This window comes from Haplochromis burtoni, unplaced genomic scaffold, assembly GCF_018398535.1.
Source record: "Haplochromis burtoni strain Fernald_Lab_line unplaced genomic scaffold, NCSU_Asbu1 Contig_448, whole genome shotgun sequence".
NCBI lineage: Eukaryota > Metazoa > Chordata > Actinopteri > Cichliformes > Cichlidae > Haplochromis > Haplochromis burtoni.
In genome coordinates, this window is record NW_024582809.1 from 246,798 (window position 1) to 261,279 (window position 14,482).

At 40.1% G+C, this 14,482-nt stretch overlaps 1 protein-coding gene across 2 annotated transcripts in view; it reads right to left on the minus strand.

Moving 5' to 3' along the window:
• LOC102306165 (microtubule-associated serine/threonine-protein kinase 1) overlaps positions 1-13,079 on the minus strand; it is an 81,432-nt gene extending 68,353 nt beyond the window's left edge. For both annotated transcript variants that reach the window (XM_005945748.3, XM_005945747.3), the window contains exon 1: positions 11,055-13,079. In XM_005945748.3, coding sequence (XP_005945810.1) covers positions 11,055-11,093 — 39 coding nt within the window. In that variant the 5' untranslated portion in view covers positions 11,094-13,079. The remainder of the gene's footprint in view (positions 1-11,054) is intronic.
• Positions 13,080-14,482: the final 1,403 nt, after the last annotated feature.

The window sequence follows — 14,482 nt, forward strand, 5'->3', positions numbered from 1 at the left end:
AAAAGACCAAAAATTACCAAAGTTAATCACTTTTTTGCAGAGAATTACATTACAGGAAATCTACCACTCTCGTCGGTGGTATGGAGCAGTGTTCTTCCTTGTTTTCAGTCTTTATAATAAGAGACACTTATCATATCCAAACTGAAGCTTCATACATGCCGAACAGACATGACGTCTTCACTGAACTCTTGCCAAGAAAGTGCTACTTGACAACTACTCATTACAACTTATATTCAATATTAAAATATGCAACTTTAATAATAGCATTTCAGGTAGAGCGGAGGGCAGACAGTTTTTATCTGAGAGTGACATCATCTATCATGGTCAGTTTTTTTCAGGGATGCTAATACAGTACATCATCAAGAGGAAGTGAGCTACGCCAGGGTGACTCAGAGAGCGCCCCACTGGAGTCTTGTGTGTGTGTGTGTGTGTGTGTGTGTGTGTTGTGATGTGTGTGTGTGTGTGTGTGTGTGTGTGTGTGTGTGTGTGTGTGTGTGTGTGTGTGTGTGTGTGTGTGTATATGGGGCAATAGGGATGGCTAATGGACCAAACCCCAACACCTGCTCCCTCTCACTGTCTTTTCAGTTGACAGCTACTGTATGTACTGCTTTCTTGTTACTGGCTATTACTAAGCGTATCACAGCAAGATATAGGCACAAGCCATTATTACTATTATTCTCTAAATTTTAGCTCTAATACAAGATTTTTCCACTGTTCAGTATTTACATGATTTAATATAAAAAAAATGATAGTAATGTAAATCTGAAACACATTTGACGCAGTGTTGCACTGATTAATTGATCCATTATTTTAAAAAGATTATTGGTAATTATCTGAAAAATCCATTACTCTTCATAATTAAAAAGCCATTCATCAGAGATTTGAGATTATTTAATTCCAGAAAGTTTCTCCTTTGCTTTGAGTTCAGAGAAAAGAAGTTCTGACAATGACACAAACCTCGATGGACATTTTTCCTTTTTCTCTGGTGTTTTCTAGTTTAGACTAAAAAAAATTGTATAAATAAATATTAAATGTAATAATTGTAGATTTAAGCTACACATTAATATACAATAAAATTAATCAATAGCAGCAGTAGCCACAATCTCCTGACACAGGTCAGACCTAAGCCAGAAGACAAAAAAAGGGCAATCCTTCATTAATCAATAAGGATTTCAATCTCATAAATAAATCACTGTGCATCCTTCACATGATGTAGCAAAGTGCTATTTCAGTCTCTAAATGCCTGAATGAAAAGTTAATACATATTTTTGAATCTATGTGTACAAACAAGTGTTTTTGTTAATTTTTAGTAAATGAATTAATACAGAACAACAAAAAAAATGACAATTTGCTGATGTTCCTCGATTCCAGGTGTGTGCAAGTAAATGTAAAACCATTTTATACAAAGTTGTACCAAAAGTTAAATTTTGAGATTTTGAACTGATTGTAATGCCACAAAGAGGTCACATTACTAAACAATTGTTACATTAATTAAAAAACAAAAACAAAAACTGATCAGCTGATTTAAGAAAAACAGTTACTTGTTTGCTTCTGTTTATCTGACCTCTGTTTCATCTCCTTTATGGTATTTGCCTCCAGGCGCCGTCACTTTCATGCTTAAGAATGTATCATGTTCAAAATAAAATCACTCTTTATGACATTTCATGTATTTTATGCATTTCTTTTTCTAAAACAACTGACACCTTGGGCACATATGAAATGATTAAAGATCATCCTTTAGAAGATGCATAAGCAATACAGTGCTAGCATCACTGATGCTCATTATTAAAACTCATTCTCGGTCTTCACGGTTATACACTCACAAGCCACTTTGTTAGGTACATGTGTTAACACAAATATTTAATCAACCAGTCATATGATTTATGACCATTTGTGACCAGTCATATGGTCATACAGACACGGTCAAGACAACTTGCTGAAGTTCATCAAAACAGAACAAAAGCTGATAGAAAGCCAAAAGTAACTTGAATAAATACTCGTTATAACTCAGGTATGGAGAACAGCATATCTGAGCAGATGAGCTACAGCAGCAGAAGACCACACTGGATGTCATTTCTGTCAGCTAAGAACAGGAAACTGAGGCTACAGCTCACACAAGCTCACCAGTATTGGACAATAAAGAACTAGAAAAATGTTGCCAGGTCTGATGAGTCACAATTTCTGCTGCAATATTCAGATGGCCAATGTGAGAATTCCAAATCATTCCAATATGGACCAAAATCCAGCACCTTGTTAAATCTATGCCATGAAGATTTAAGGCAGTTCTGAAGACAAACTGAGGTCCGACCTGGAACTAGCAAGATGTACGTAATAAACTGACCAATGTGTTTAAGGGAACGTTTCATTATTAGCACCCATTTTCTGCCTTTGTGCTTATACTAATGCAAAAATGTGTCCATGTTCACACTGCAACAATTTAGAAGTGTGATCTCGGACACACATACAAATTCCAGTTCACATTCATGGCACCGCAGTTACATTACATAACAAGAAAGCCTCCTTACAAATATTTAAACAAAAACATCAACTTTAAAAAAAGTTCTGATGTAACCTGCGTGCACTACAGAGATGCAAAAGCATTAATTAAGCATTTTTTACAGCTTTAATTCAACATAGCCAGACTCATGGAAATCTGCACATACAAACAAACACCTCCCCGGCACATTTAATGTATTATGCACAGCTTCCGTGCGCCAAGTAACAGCCCATTAATCACATGCTCCTCGGTTGCTATGCTTTGCGAAGACAGGACAGTTCAACCCAGATTAAAATATTATGCAAGTTTGCCAAAGACGTTAAGGCAGGGTGTCAGATGTTTTTTCTTTGGCTTTTGCTTTTCAGTTAATATCTACCCAAGGACCAAGTGAAGGCCAAGTGCAAACCATAGAAAAGAAAAATGTTAATATGTTGCTCCTCTGGGCAGAGTCATGAGACTTCTGTTCTGTTTCCACTGCCAAAACTCAGAGCAGATTGGAAGGCAAATGTCACACAGTGTATTGTTCAGTTTAACAGTCTGCAAGTCTTCAGTTTTTTCTTAATAGCCTTCAATTCAGAGCTCTTGACACTAGGGTCTGAAATAATGTAGCATCTCGATGAAATGTGCGGATTTTGAAACCTGAAGAGCTGGTTATCTTTTTCTTACTTCATGTATTTCGGGAATTAAGTCTGGCAAAAACTTTATTTCTTTAAAGGTTTCTGGCATGGGAATTCTAGCTCTGCAAAAAGTAGTTCAAATATTTGAAAGTATTCCCAAATATATTATGGCCTAGATTTGTTGCTTTGATGTACACTTTGCTCTCCCAGTGCAAAACCTACCCTTTTCTGAATAATACTGACATCAGAAGGACGTGTTGAGGCAGAACAAAGCAGTGGGCATGGCAATGAGTGACAGGACTTGGCAAACAGAGCTGGATCTTCTGCAGTGATCACACTCTTATCCCTCGTGCTTAGCATATTGGAAATGGGCACACTGCCCAGAACAAAATATTGGACAAATTATGCGTGTGTGTGTGTGTGTGTGTAAGTGGCTTACTCCATACTCCTACATGAGAGCGGGATGAGACACACAGCATGATTTGTGTTTGTTTGTGTGTGCGTGAGTGTTTGACCATATGGGTTAAGTGTAAGTATATTGTACTCCACACACGTACAATTGCTCGGACAATATGATAACCTTCTCTTCAGATGAAAACAACTCATATGACTGATACACTTTCTCCCACAGCAGAGACTACGGTTACAGTTGAATAAAATGGATGGAAAGGTGCCTACACTCAGGGTGTTAGTCATGATTGCTCGTGATCTACTTTCTATTATTGTGTGTTTACTAATGAGGCAACTGCTTCTGTTGCATGACAGCATGACTTTGTGTAACTGATATAAAGTCTTTGGAGCACTACAGTCTGTAATTGTCATTTAATTGTTAGATTGAAAACATTGTTAAACTAAGCCGATTACAAATTTTTTTTTTTTTTTTTTTGCCTGTCCCGTTTGGCTCTTTTGCCATCAGAATTGTTGTCTAAAGGCAAAGAAAGATGCCCAACGGATTTACTTTACCAAACTGACCATCCCAGCCTTGCCGTAATGGTCCATTTGATTCACCTTTTATTGTTTATTTTATTTTCACTTACTGAATACGGGACAGACTTGACTGGGGGAAAGAAGGGGAGAAAGAAAGAGGGAAAGAGAAACAGCTGAGAAGAGGGACGGGGGAGAAGGGCAAAAGACAAAAACCAACAGAACGGGCAGAGAAAAAAAAATGCATATATCAATCACCTGGATCACCTGCTGAGAAAGAAAAAAGAAAACAAGCAGAAGAGAACAAGAGTAATAGAATAAACAACATCACAATGATATATGGGAATATGACAGTAAATACTAAATATTAAACATTATTGTGCAGCACATAAGATCAACAGAACACAGTGTGCTTTGAGGTAGGAGCCAAAAAGGGTGTAGTTTGTGGGTGTGATCACCCGTGTGTACACCTGTGAGCATGGACGCGCTTGTTTTTTTAAAAGGTTCCTTCATGTAATGATCTGCTAGAGGGTGTGGGGGGGCCACAGCCCCGTCCTCCAGGGCATGAAGCAGGTATGGAGGAGATCAAAACTCCAGACATCCAGAGGCCCCCAGAACACAAGAGACCAAGGAAGACCAACAGAGGGGCAGCTGCGCCACTGTCCCAGAAAGAGCTGAGGAGAGTCCCAGATGAGGGCTCACTCAGCAGCCGCGGAGCAGAAGCCAGGGGGAGTTGCAGTGACGCGCCCGTGAGCTCCGCCGGCAGCCAGCCGTGCCTGAGTGACCGAGCCCCAGGCCGAGAGGCCGGGGGCACCCCACCTCCGAAGTGGCCCGAGCGAGCCCCAGGCTCCAGGCCCCGATAAGCGGCCGCCAAGGAGTGAGCCGGTGTGTACCTGGACGCCCATCCCCGAGACACAAAGAACCACCAACGCACCGATATCTGAGGGAGTCCGCCACTGGCAGGGGAAGTGGTGGTGGGGGGAGATAGGCCTCCAAACCTTGGAGGGCCTGAGATGTCCCCAGAGAGGTGGCGTCTGACACCCAACCTGACATATAGACACAGACATACAGGCACACACAGACACAAACATCCATTCCCACCCTCATGCTCTCATATGCACTTACTCCACACTCAACCAACGTGGAGACAGACATAAAGAGACGCTGTACACACGATCACACTCCCCAAGCGTACTCTACGAACCGGGTCTAGGTACCCTTGCCCCTGGAGGGGGGAACTGCACCCAGACCCAGGTGGTGTTACCCTTTTCCCTGCGGTGGGGAGAGGCAGACCGCCCCGACTCCGCAGCAGCAGGGAGGCCCCACACTCCAGACCGCAGTCGGACGGCCAACTCCTCCTCCTAGCCCCCCCGCTCCAGCAGGCCGCAGAGAATGGGGGTGAGAGAAGACTCCAAACCTCCCTCCACCCGCTCATTGTAGTGTTGATGCATGTGTGTTCTAAGGTGCATTTAAAACCCAGGAGGGCATGGAGCTACCTGCCAGAGAGCAGCAGGTAAGCGCATAGTCCCTCCTGCTAGCCCTCAATGTCTACGTGTATTTAAAATTGAGAGGTGGGCAACGACGCCAGGGGTGAGGTGTACACCCTGATGGTAATTTGGATTCCATGTATCGTGCCTAAAGCTGTTGTCGCATGTCCAAATATCACAAAAAGGACCAACAGGAGATATGGGGGAAAAAACATAAACCAAAACTTTAGATCAAAACATCTACTGAACGTCAATGTTTTACAGCGATTTATTTCTCTGTGTGACATCATAATGATGTGGCAGCTGGACAACTGCAGAATGAAAATGATACAGTCAGAAGGAAGGATAGGTGGATAAAACACGTGACGCAGATGAAGTGGTATAAAACATTACTGTGGATCCAGTGGAGATAAATGACTACTAAACTATAGATGACAGCAGGTTTAGCCAATCAGCAAACTACTGACCATGAAAATTCACATGCTTATATGTTTAATCTATTAGCTAAATATGTCTGGCGTGCCAGCCACAGAAGAGTCAAGCATACACACTCCATCTACTGGGCATATATTTTCATCAATATCCACCCATTATGCACATAAACTGGTGTTGAAATTGCAGCACACGAGTGTCAAAGATACATCTCGATGTCCCAGCCACAGATTTCTGTTGGCACACCTCTCAATGCTGCCTTGTTTTCTGTCCAACGAGCCCTCCAAATTAAAAGATAAAATTTGCCCATGCTCTCCAGAACAAGAAAAAAATCTGATGCACCTATTGATATGAAAACATCAGTTTTGTGGCCCTTCGGAAATAAATATACAATTTCATGGGTTTGAGTTTAAATGATGACTTTGTGAAGGTAAAGCAATCATTAACAAATAACTAGTTAGCTAATATTTATGAGCATTTATAAAGGAAATCATCTTTGGTTGGAAAACTGTCCTGAGTTCTGATGTTTTTGGATCTCCTGTTATTACAGACTTCGCTGTCACTCCGTCATAACATCACCTCACTTCCTCCTTTGGCACCACCATAATTACGACAGGCCATGTATAATTGATGCATATTTAATACATGTTTTCAATAATACATCTAACTTCTGTTTCAGCGTCACTGGTACTAGGATGAAAAGCAGAAAATATTTTCCACCTCATAGTACAATGCAATCATTTTTTTCATTTAGCTCCTTATTGAATCATATTAAGATTTACATTTTTTGAAGCCTTTACTTTTTTTGTATATTCTGTTATTTTCAGTTTTACCAAGCTTTTTCTTTAGCTTTATTTTTTAACCTTTCTTACCTATTTTGGTCTGTAACATTGCATTTATTTTATTGATATAAGCTGTTTGGGATATTGTAACACAGTATTTTACCTATTTTTAGGATTAATAAAGTATTTCTTATCTCTGAAAGTTTTGATATACAGTGGACCTCATGGCTGGACATGTGTAAGTGTTTGGAATGGGGCATTCAGGAGGTCTAGCAGCCCTTTTCCACTAGTACCTACTCAGCGCGACTCGTAGTACCTGGCACCAGGTACTTTTGTTAAAGTCCCATGTTTTACCTTGTATCTTCTGTTTATGCTTTATTGATTCGAAAATAAACTGTTGAATGCCAAAGATTTAGTGATTCATCCTGACATTTCAGATCTTAATCCCCTGGCATCAAATCTTAAACATCAGAAAATCTTGTTATCTTTGCTTCCTTTCTTAAATTTGACTCACAAATTAAATCAAGCGTTAAAGTCTTTCATTTAAAAAAAGAAGAAATTATTTCTTTCTATCAATGATCCCGAGGAAGTCATTCATGCTTTTATTACATCTAGACTAGAATGCTGCAAATTCCTCATCTGTTGGACTGAGCAAAACCTGATATCATGAATGCAGCCGGTTCAAAATGCTGCTGTTAGACTCTTGACTGCTACATGGAAGTGGAATCATATTCCAGTCATTCTTAAATCATTGCACTGGCTTCCTGTGACGTACAGGATCAATTTCAAAATGTTGCTTCTCACATGTAAGTGCTTTTGTGGGCTTGCTCCAGTTTCCAGCTTTACAATGCTTTGTTCTATGACGCTCACTTAGTTGACTTCTTGTCATTTCAAATTCCCGATAAGGTTGTGCAGGTGATCAGGCATTCTCAGTCAAAGCTCCAAAACTCCCTGGAATCATCTTGTTTCTCAGGTTAAGTCATCTTCCTCGGCAACTGAAAACAAACATCTTCTCATTAGCTTTCTCATCTTCAGACTATTGCTTAATTTTTCCTAATTCCTCTTTTTTACTATTTGTATTTTATTATTTTTATTATTATTTACTCTATTTTTCTTTATTGTTCTTAAATCATTAATATTATTCCTATGATAGTTTTGATGCTGTGCAGCACGTCACTGTCTGTTGTGCCTAAATGTGCTATATAACATATATATATAATATTGGCTTGAAACCATTATTAGATGACCTAAAACATTATTGCACATTTATGTGTTTCAGCTACCTGTTTTACCCCAAATTAGCTCAGTGTCCACATTCATAGTTGACCAGTGAAGTAGTCATCAGTGCTAAACACAAACATGTCATCAGTATATACACTCAGTCCTTTTCCTCCCTCCTCCATCCCTCTGGTATGAAAGCAGATCTAGGCAGTAAAGGGATCCAGATATTGTAACAAGCACTTAAATGGGGTCTAGTATAGCCCACAGCTGCTGCCTTCTTCTAATCTATGCTGCCGCCACCCTTCCTCCTCCTCCTCCCAGCCTCGAGCCCTTTCAGGCCATCCTGCTGCTGGTGGTTGGTCTTCCTCCCTCAGGGCACACAGGGCTGTTAGGCCACCATTAGTCCTACTAATGGGCCTGACAACTGCACCACATCCTCAGCATTTAGACCTCCTCTGTCTGAGATATGGATATCGACCACTTCTCAATGGAACTGGAGAGTATAGGGCCAGAGGGTGGGAGTCAATTTTGTATGTACATATACAGAATTTGTGTGTTATGCACGCACACACAAAAACTAACCGTTGGCTTCAAGACATGTCTCCACCTTAAAATACATTGGTTTATGCTACCTTAGGGGAACTTCATGATCCTATAAGGAAATCTAGTCTCCATAACGATTTGTGGAGACATGATTTTTAAATCAAAATAATCTGTAAAAACTAGAAAACACACCTACACATTAAACACCACATGACTAAAAAGTACACGAACCAAGTACCTGTGTCTTTCTATGTGGTTATGTGTTCCTGATTACCATTACAGTCCAATTTACAGAGTGTGGGAGTGTGTCTCTGTCTCGTTGTGTATTTGCATGTGCATAACATTAATGTGCACATCAGATTGCCTCTTGTCCCCTGCCAGTTTACCCGCTCTCTGTTTCTATTGACAGTGTTGAGATCCATGGCTGAAATTCCGATATGATTAACTTCTGAAGAAATAATTCAGTACTAAGGACTTCTCAGTGTTTCATTCACACACTGAAATCTGCCAAACCATCATTATAGCATAGAGCAGTCATTGAGGTGAACTAAATTCTACTCTAACAAGCTCTGGTACTCATTTGCGGAGAGGAATATCTATATTACATATCTGATCCAGATCTCTTTACTTCTTTGATGTACAAGATCAGTCTCCTGGTGTGAAGAGTTAAGAAGGTGCAAGAAACAACTCTAACACATAGGGATTCATCAGAGAAGCCCATTCAGAGCAGAGCTGAAAGAATAACACCTGTTTAATAAGGAAAGACACCGTCAAGATTTACTACTTTTTATACTACACGTAATTGGTGGAGGCTGGTAACCTGCGATTGCCATGTTTCAGTATATTTTAACATGGTGTCTAATCTTTCAGTCGAAAAATACAGTGTACACATAAGTTCAGAGTAAAAACAACTTACTTGCAGCAAAATGCAAAATTGAAGCAACTATTTTAATGATCAAAATTTGACGTAAAACTCACAAACTTTTATGGTTTCAGGTCAGTCCAGGTTAGTCATTTGATACTGAAACAAACAAATCAAGCTCTCTCAATAGAGATTAATGTTGGATGTAATTTCATTATTTTCTTCTGTTTTATAGACTGAGCAGTCAAACTAGACGGTAATCAGCATAAATCATTTAGATGGAGGAAAAGCTGATGGGAGTTCAGTTTTAATAAAAGGCGACACTCTGGTAAATAACAACCTGTTAATCACGCACAAATGCATTTCGGGAAGTACACAAACATTACTGCTTCCTGCACTTTTATCAAATGCCTGGTCTTAATGTCAACACAGAGTTCAAGAAGTGCAGCTCAACAATGACAGGGATGGCTGTGATACCCACAGACTGCCTTGTTTTCCTCCTGACCTTACAGTGGGGAGACAGGCAAACTACAATCTAGGGAATAGCATTGCAGGAAATTGTTTACATCTATTATTTTTTTCTATTATTATTACTATTTATAAGTGATGGGAACTCTTCTACAGAAGGATATTTTTGGTAGAGTTTTCAGCAAACTAATCTTACTGTAAATTAATTTAAAAGGAAGCTCAGACAGACTAGCAAACAGTGGCACTAATGGTGAGCTCTGCCTGTCTCACTTGATTAGTTTCACACGCCCACCACACGAGCGTCAGAGCAAGCTTTTACCGGCGCCTTGACATGTCAGTCACAATAAAAGTGACTAACCTACATAATGCAAATGTAACAGTACAACCCATTTAACTTACTCAGTCTCCAACACGACTGATTACTATGGATGTCCAACATATAAAGAAAGCTTCATACTGTCTGCGATTCTTATCTGTTTATTATCACTTTATGTAACCACTACTAGAAATTAATGATCTATTTTAATAACTATGACAACATTATGATTTGTCAGGCGTCTGTGTGCCAAATTAGCCAAGTATTGCATTCATATTCTCAGTTGTGATACATGTAAGCTGGATAAGAAAAGGACACTGACATTTAAGGAATTGTATTTTAGAGGCAGAACACAATAGTTTTTATGCGCTCTTTAGATGCTTCCAAAACATTTGACATCACAAGTAGTTTGTTAAATTGCAATGCAGATGGGTCCCTGCATATCTAATTAGGATTTTACAGTGTTGGTACTCACATAGAACTATGCAAGTTAAGTGGAATATGGAGTTATCTGAATCTTTTTCTGTATAATGGAGTAAGACAAGAGGGAATATTGTCTCCTGTTCTATTCGATCTGTATCTTAATCATCTTTCTGTCACGTTAAATGACTGTAAGACTGGTTGTATGCTGGGTAATCTTCTTGTTAATCGTTTAATGTAAGATGCTGATCTTATAACTGTAATTTGTACATCCAATGATATCTACAAAAACTACTTAAACTGCATCGAATTTAGAGGAATGCGTATTACACGAATCTATCTTACATCTACAAATCACCACCATGCAGCAGCTTCTGGCCAAAGAAATCTTCCATACTTCCATGAAAACACTTTCTGTTATTATGAAATGACGGCATTTTATCCAAGTAATGACTGCGTTTGCGTAACACCCCAAAAGTTCTCACCTGCAGCCTCCGTCTTCGGATGATCCCTGAATCATCCATAGCGCGTGTCGGAGGGGGTGTCACACCTGTCGGTTGGTCTCGTGGCCCCCTGGTCTCCAGGTGACGGGGCGAGAAGAGGGTCCACTCTCGCGTGGCTTTCAGCGAGCCAGCAAGACGTGATAATTGAACGCTAATAAGCCGAAATACCCGACGGAGTGTCGGTAGGTGTCAACATCACTTTTCAGAGAAAAGCAGATGATGTTCCGGAGATTAGGTGGCCCTGTTAAGGTCAGTATGAGAAATACCACAAATCCTATATATAAATACGCATATATAAACGTTTACCGTCACGTGCTACAAGCAAAAAACTACACCGGGGTTTGACCAAAATATAAAAAGTGCCGCTCCTGTGCTCGACCGCAGCCGACATCCCATGCTGGCTGAGACTGACAGAGAGTACTGACTAGGCTCCTCTGCGAAATGCTGAATAAGCAAGAGGCTTCACGGTGGGATCAGCGTGCTCTGCATGAACTTAAGTCCAGCTGGGAGATAGAGAAGAACCCCTCACACCGAGGCTTATCGAGGCGAAGATAAAACAAAGTTTGCGCACATCTTCACTCCCGAATAGCCGGTGATCCACGGCCCAAGACAAAAAACATTTTCACTAAAATTAAATTAGATCACCATTTTAGATGCTTCTGTCGCGATGATGCTCCGTTGGTTTAAAAACCCAGTAAAGAAGTCCTCAAGCAGCCAAGCCACATACATCTATGTGCTGCGTGCAGGTACACAGAGTTCACTGCATGCATACTGCACATCACCACCACAGATCTCGATCTTATCACACATCCACGTCAGGGAATATGTGCATTTAAAAAAAGGAAAAAGGGGGGAAAGGCACGATGAATGAGAAGCGCCTCTACCCGTCCATCTGGTGAAACATGCAAACACAGCGGCATCGAAAGCAGGTTGATCGCTTCTCGTTTTCGTCCCCTGGGACACGGATTTGTCCGTCTTCGGGTATTCGATGTGTTTAGCCTGTTCTTCTCGGGTGTAGCACCGCTTTTCCTGTGAAGAAATGATCTGTGTTTGCTTCACAGTCTTTGCTCCATCCTCGGCTCCAGCCACCCACTTCCTACTACCAAGCGACGTTTAACCCCTCAGCGACCGGAGACGGTGAGAAAGACTAGCTGTGCCGGCTGAGATGTGCGATTTTCTGTTCCTTATTCTGATAATAGCAGGAGTTTCAGGTAGGAACTGAGCAGGAGGAAAGTGGAGACACGATTTCTTTTAAAGAGGCTTGTAGAGTGAAGCTGGGGGACATAGTGTACCTGTTTCTTCATTTACTGGCCCCTGGTGTTGTTCTATAAATAGCTGTAGAATATTTTTATGTACTGAAGAACTCATTGAGTGCTCAACTTGTTATTTCAACTCTTACATATATATTAAAAGTATTAAACTAAATGCAGTCATTTTGGTAGAGGAGTTTATTTTTGTATATCTCAATTACCAGCTCCTATTTAGCACCATAACTGGCAAAGGATCACTAAATGAAAGTAAATCTGAAAAAAAAAAACAAAAACCCAACCTTCCACCTGAGCTGTTTTCTTTTATTTTACAATAACTACAATAATTTCATGGGTCATGTCATTTTTTCCTGTTAAAAGGGAGTTTTTCCTTCCCATTATTGCCGAAGTGTTTGCTCACAGGTGGAAATATGATTGTTGGGAGTTTTCGCTGTTTTCTTTGCATAGGGTCTTGACCTCACAGTATAAAGCACCTTATTAAACCCCCTATATAATTTTAAGGGCCTGTAGAGCAAGGATGTCAAAGTCATTTTACATCGGGGGCCACATACAGCCCACTTTGTAGGTAGGGTCTCAAGTGCGCTGGACCAATGAAACTGTCCTTTCTGTCCAGTCAGTGTATAGAGGTTTAACTGGCCATTTAATCTCTACAATATCTCAGTGTAAGAAAAATAAGTTTAATTTGAACAGTATACCTCAGTTTTTTTTACATGATAAAGAAATACTGCTGCAGCCAATGAAAGAAAGCTATCATTAAGGCTCTTTGAGCTTAAATTGTAATAAACAAATATGTGAAAAATAACAGAAAAATATAGTGTAATTAACCGTGTTCCCATTTCTATAGTAGATAATGAAAAAACAGTTTTTTCCTTGTCATTTTAATATTTTTTGATTAATGCATTACTTTAGTGTGGTATGAATGACTGTGGGGGAAGGTCTTTATCAGCAGGAAAAGCTTTAACATTTATGAAAATACTCGAAAGTCTAAAATGTATGCCTTCACATTTCCCAAATAAGTCTAGGTTCAGATTTGAATCTTCTTGTATTTGACGCCTCTACTCTAGTTGAAGATGAAGATCAGTCAGTCCTGGGGGTGAGGGACATTTGTTTGATTTTATTTTGTGGATTTTTAGGGACACACCCTACATGACAGTTCGTTGAAACTTGAACTCCTACCTAAAATAAATTAAAAATAAAAAATCCTCCCTTAATGTTTGCATTCAGGGTTATTAAGTTACCTCCAAGTTTAAGATTTAACGTTGTTGTTCATAAATGGTGTCTTCCAGCCGCCTCCTGACATGCTTTCTATTGGTATTCCTATGAAAAATGGCATCAAGTATTATGCATTATTCAACATTCACACCTGTCACACATGGGATTCATTGGCACATAACATTTCACAGCTCCTCACCCTTGAGTTACTTGCATCCCTGATCCACATGCTAATGAATGAACATGAGAAATTTCCACTGCTGTGGTTTTAAAGACAAAGGCCTTTTGGGATGCTGGCATATTAAGGGAAACTGTGTGCGTTCTGTTCTGATATTATCCAAATCAAGTGAACCATGTTATTCCCTGCTGAGCCTGAAGACAGATGTGAATACATACTCAATAAAAGGAATGCACATCCCAATCAATGCTAAAGAAAAATCACTCCACAGTAGTAATCACTGACTGCACTGTAACATTTAGGGGCAAAGTCCATCACAGTGTTCACACGATGTCTCTGAATGATATTATACTGTTAAACATTGTCACAAGAAAGAAAGACAGAAATGTTGGTCAAAGGTGGCTTGTGAGAAGGATCAATGTGGAGATGGAAAAACACACAGGAGGCCAGGCAGCTGGTCTAGCTCCAGCTTCAGGAGAGGGGGAGACAGGAGGGGGACTTTAATGGTTTTTAGCATTGTGGCCTAAATGATCCCTGTCTCTCTGAGCAGACGGAGCTGGCAAGCTTTACTCCCTCTCACTGCGGGATTTAGTGCTGACAGATAATTCTGAGTTCAACGTCAACTCCCCAAATACTCCACCACCAAAGCTTCAGTCTTACTTTGAAGACATAAGGAGAAAAATGCCCTCTTCTAATGTACAGTAAGGTGCAAAAATCAACCTTATTTCTTTATGCTTTGCTATGGGAAATGG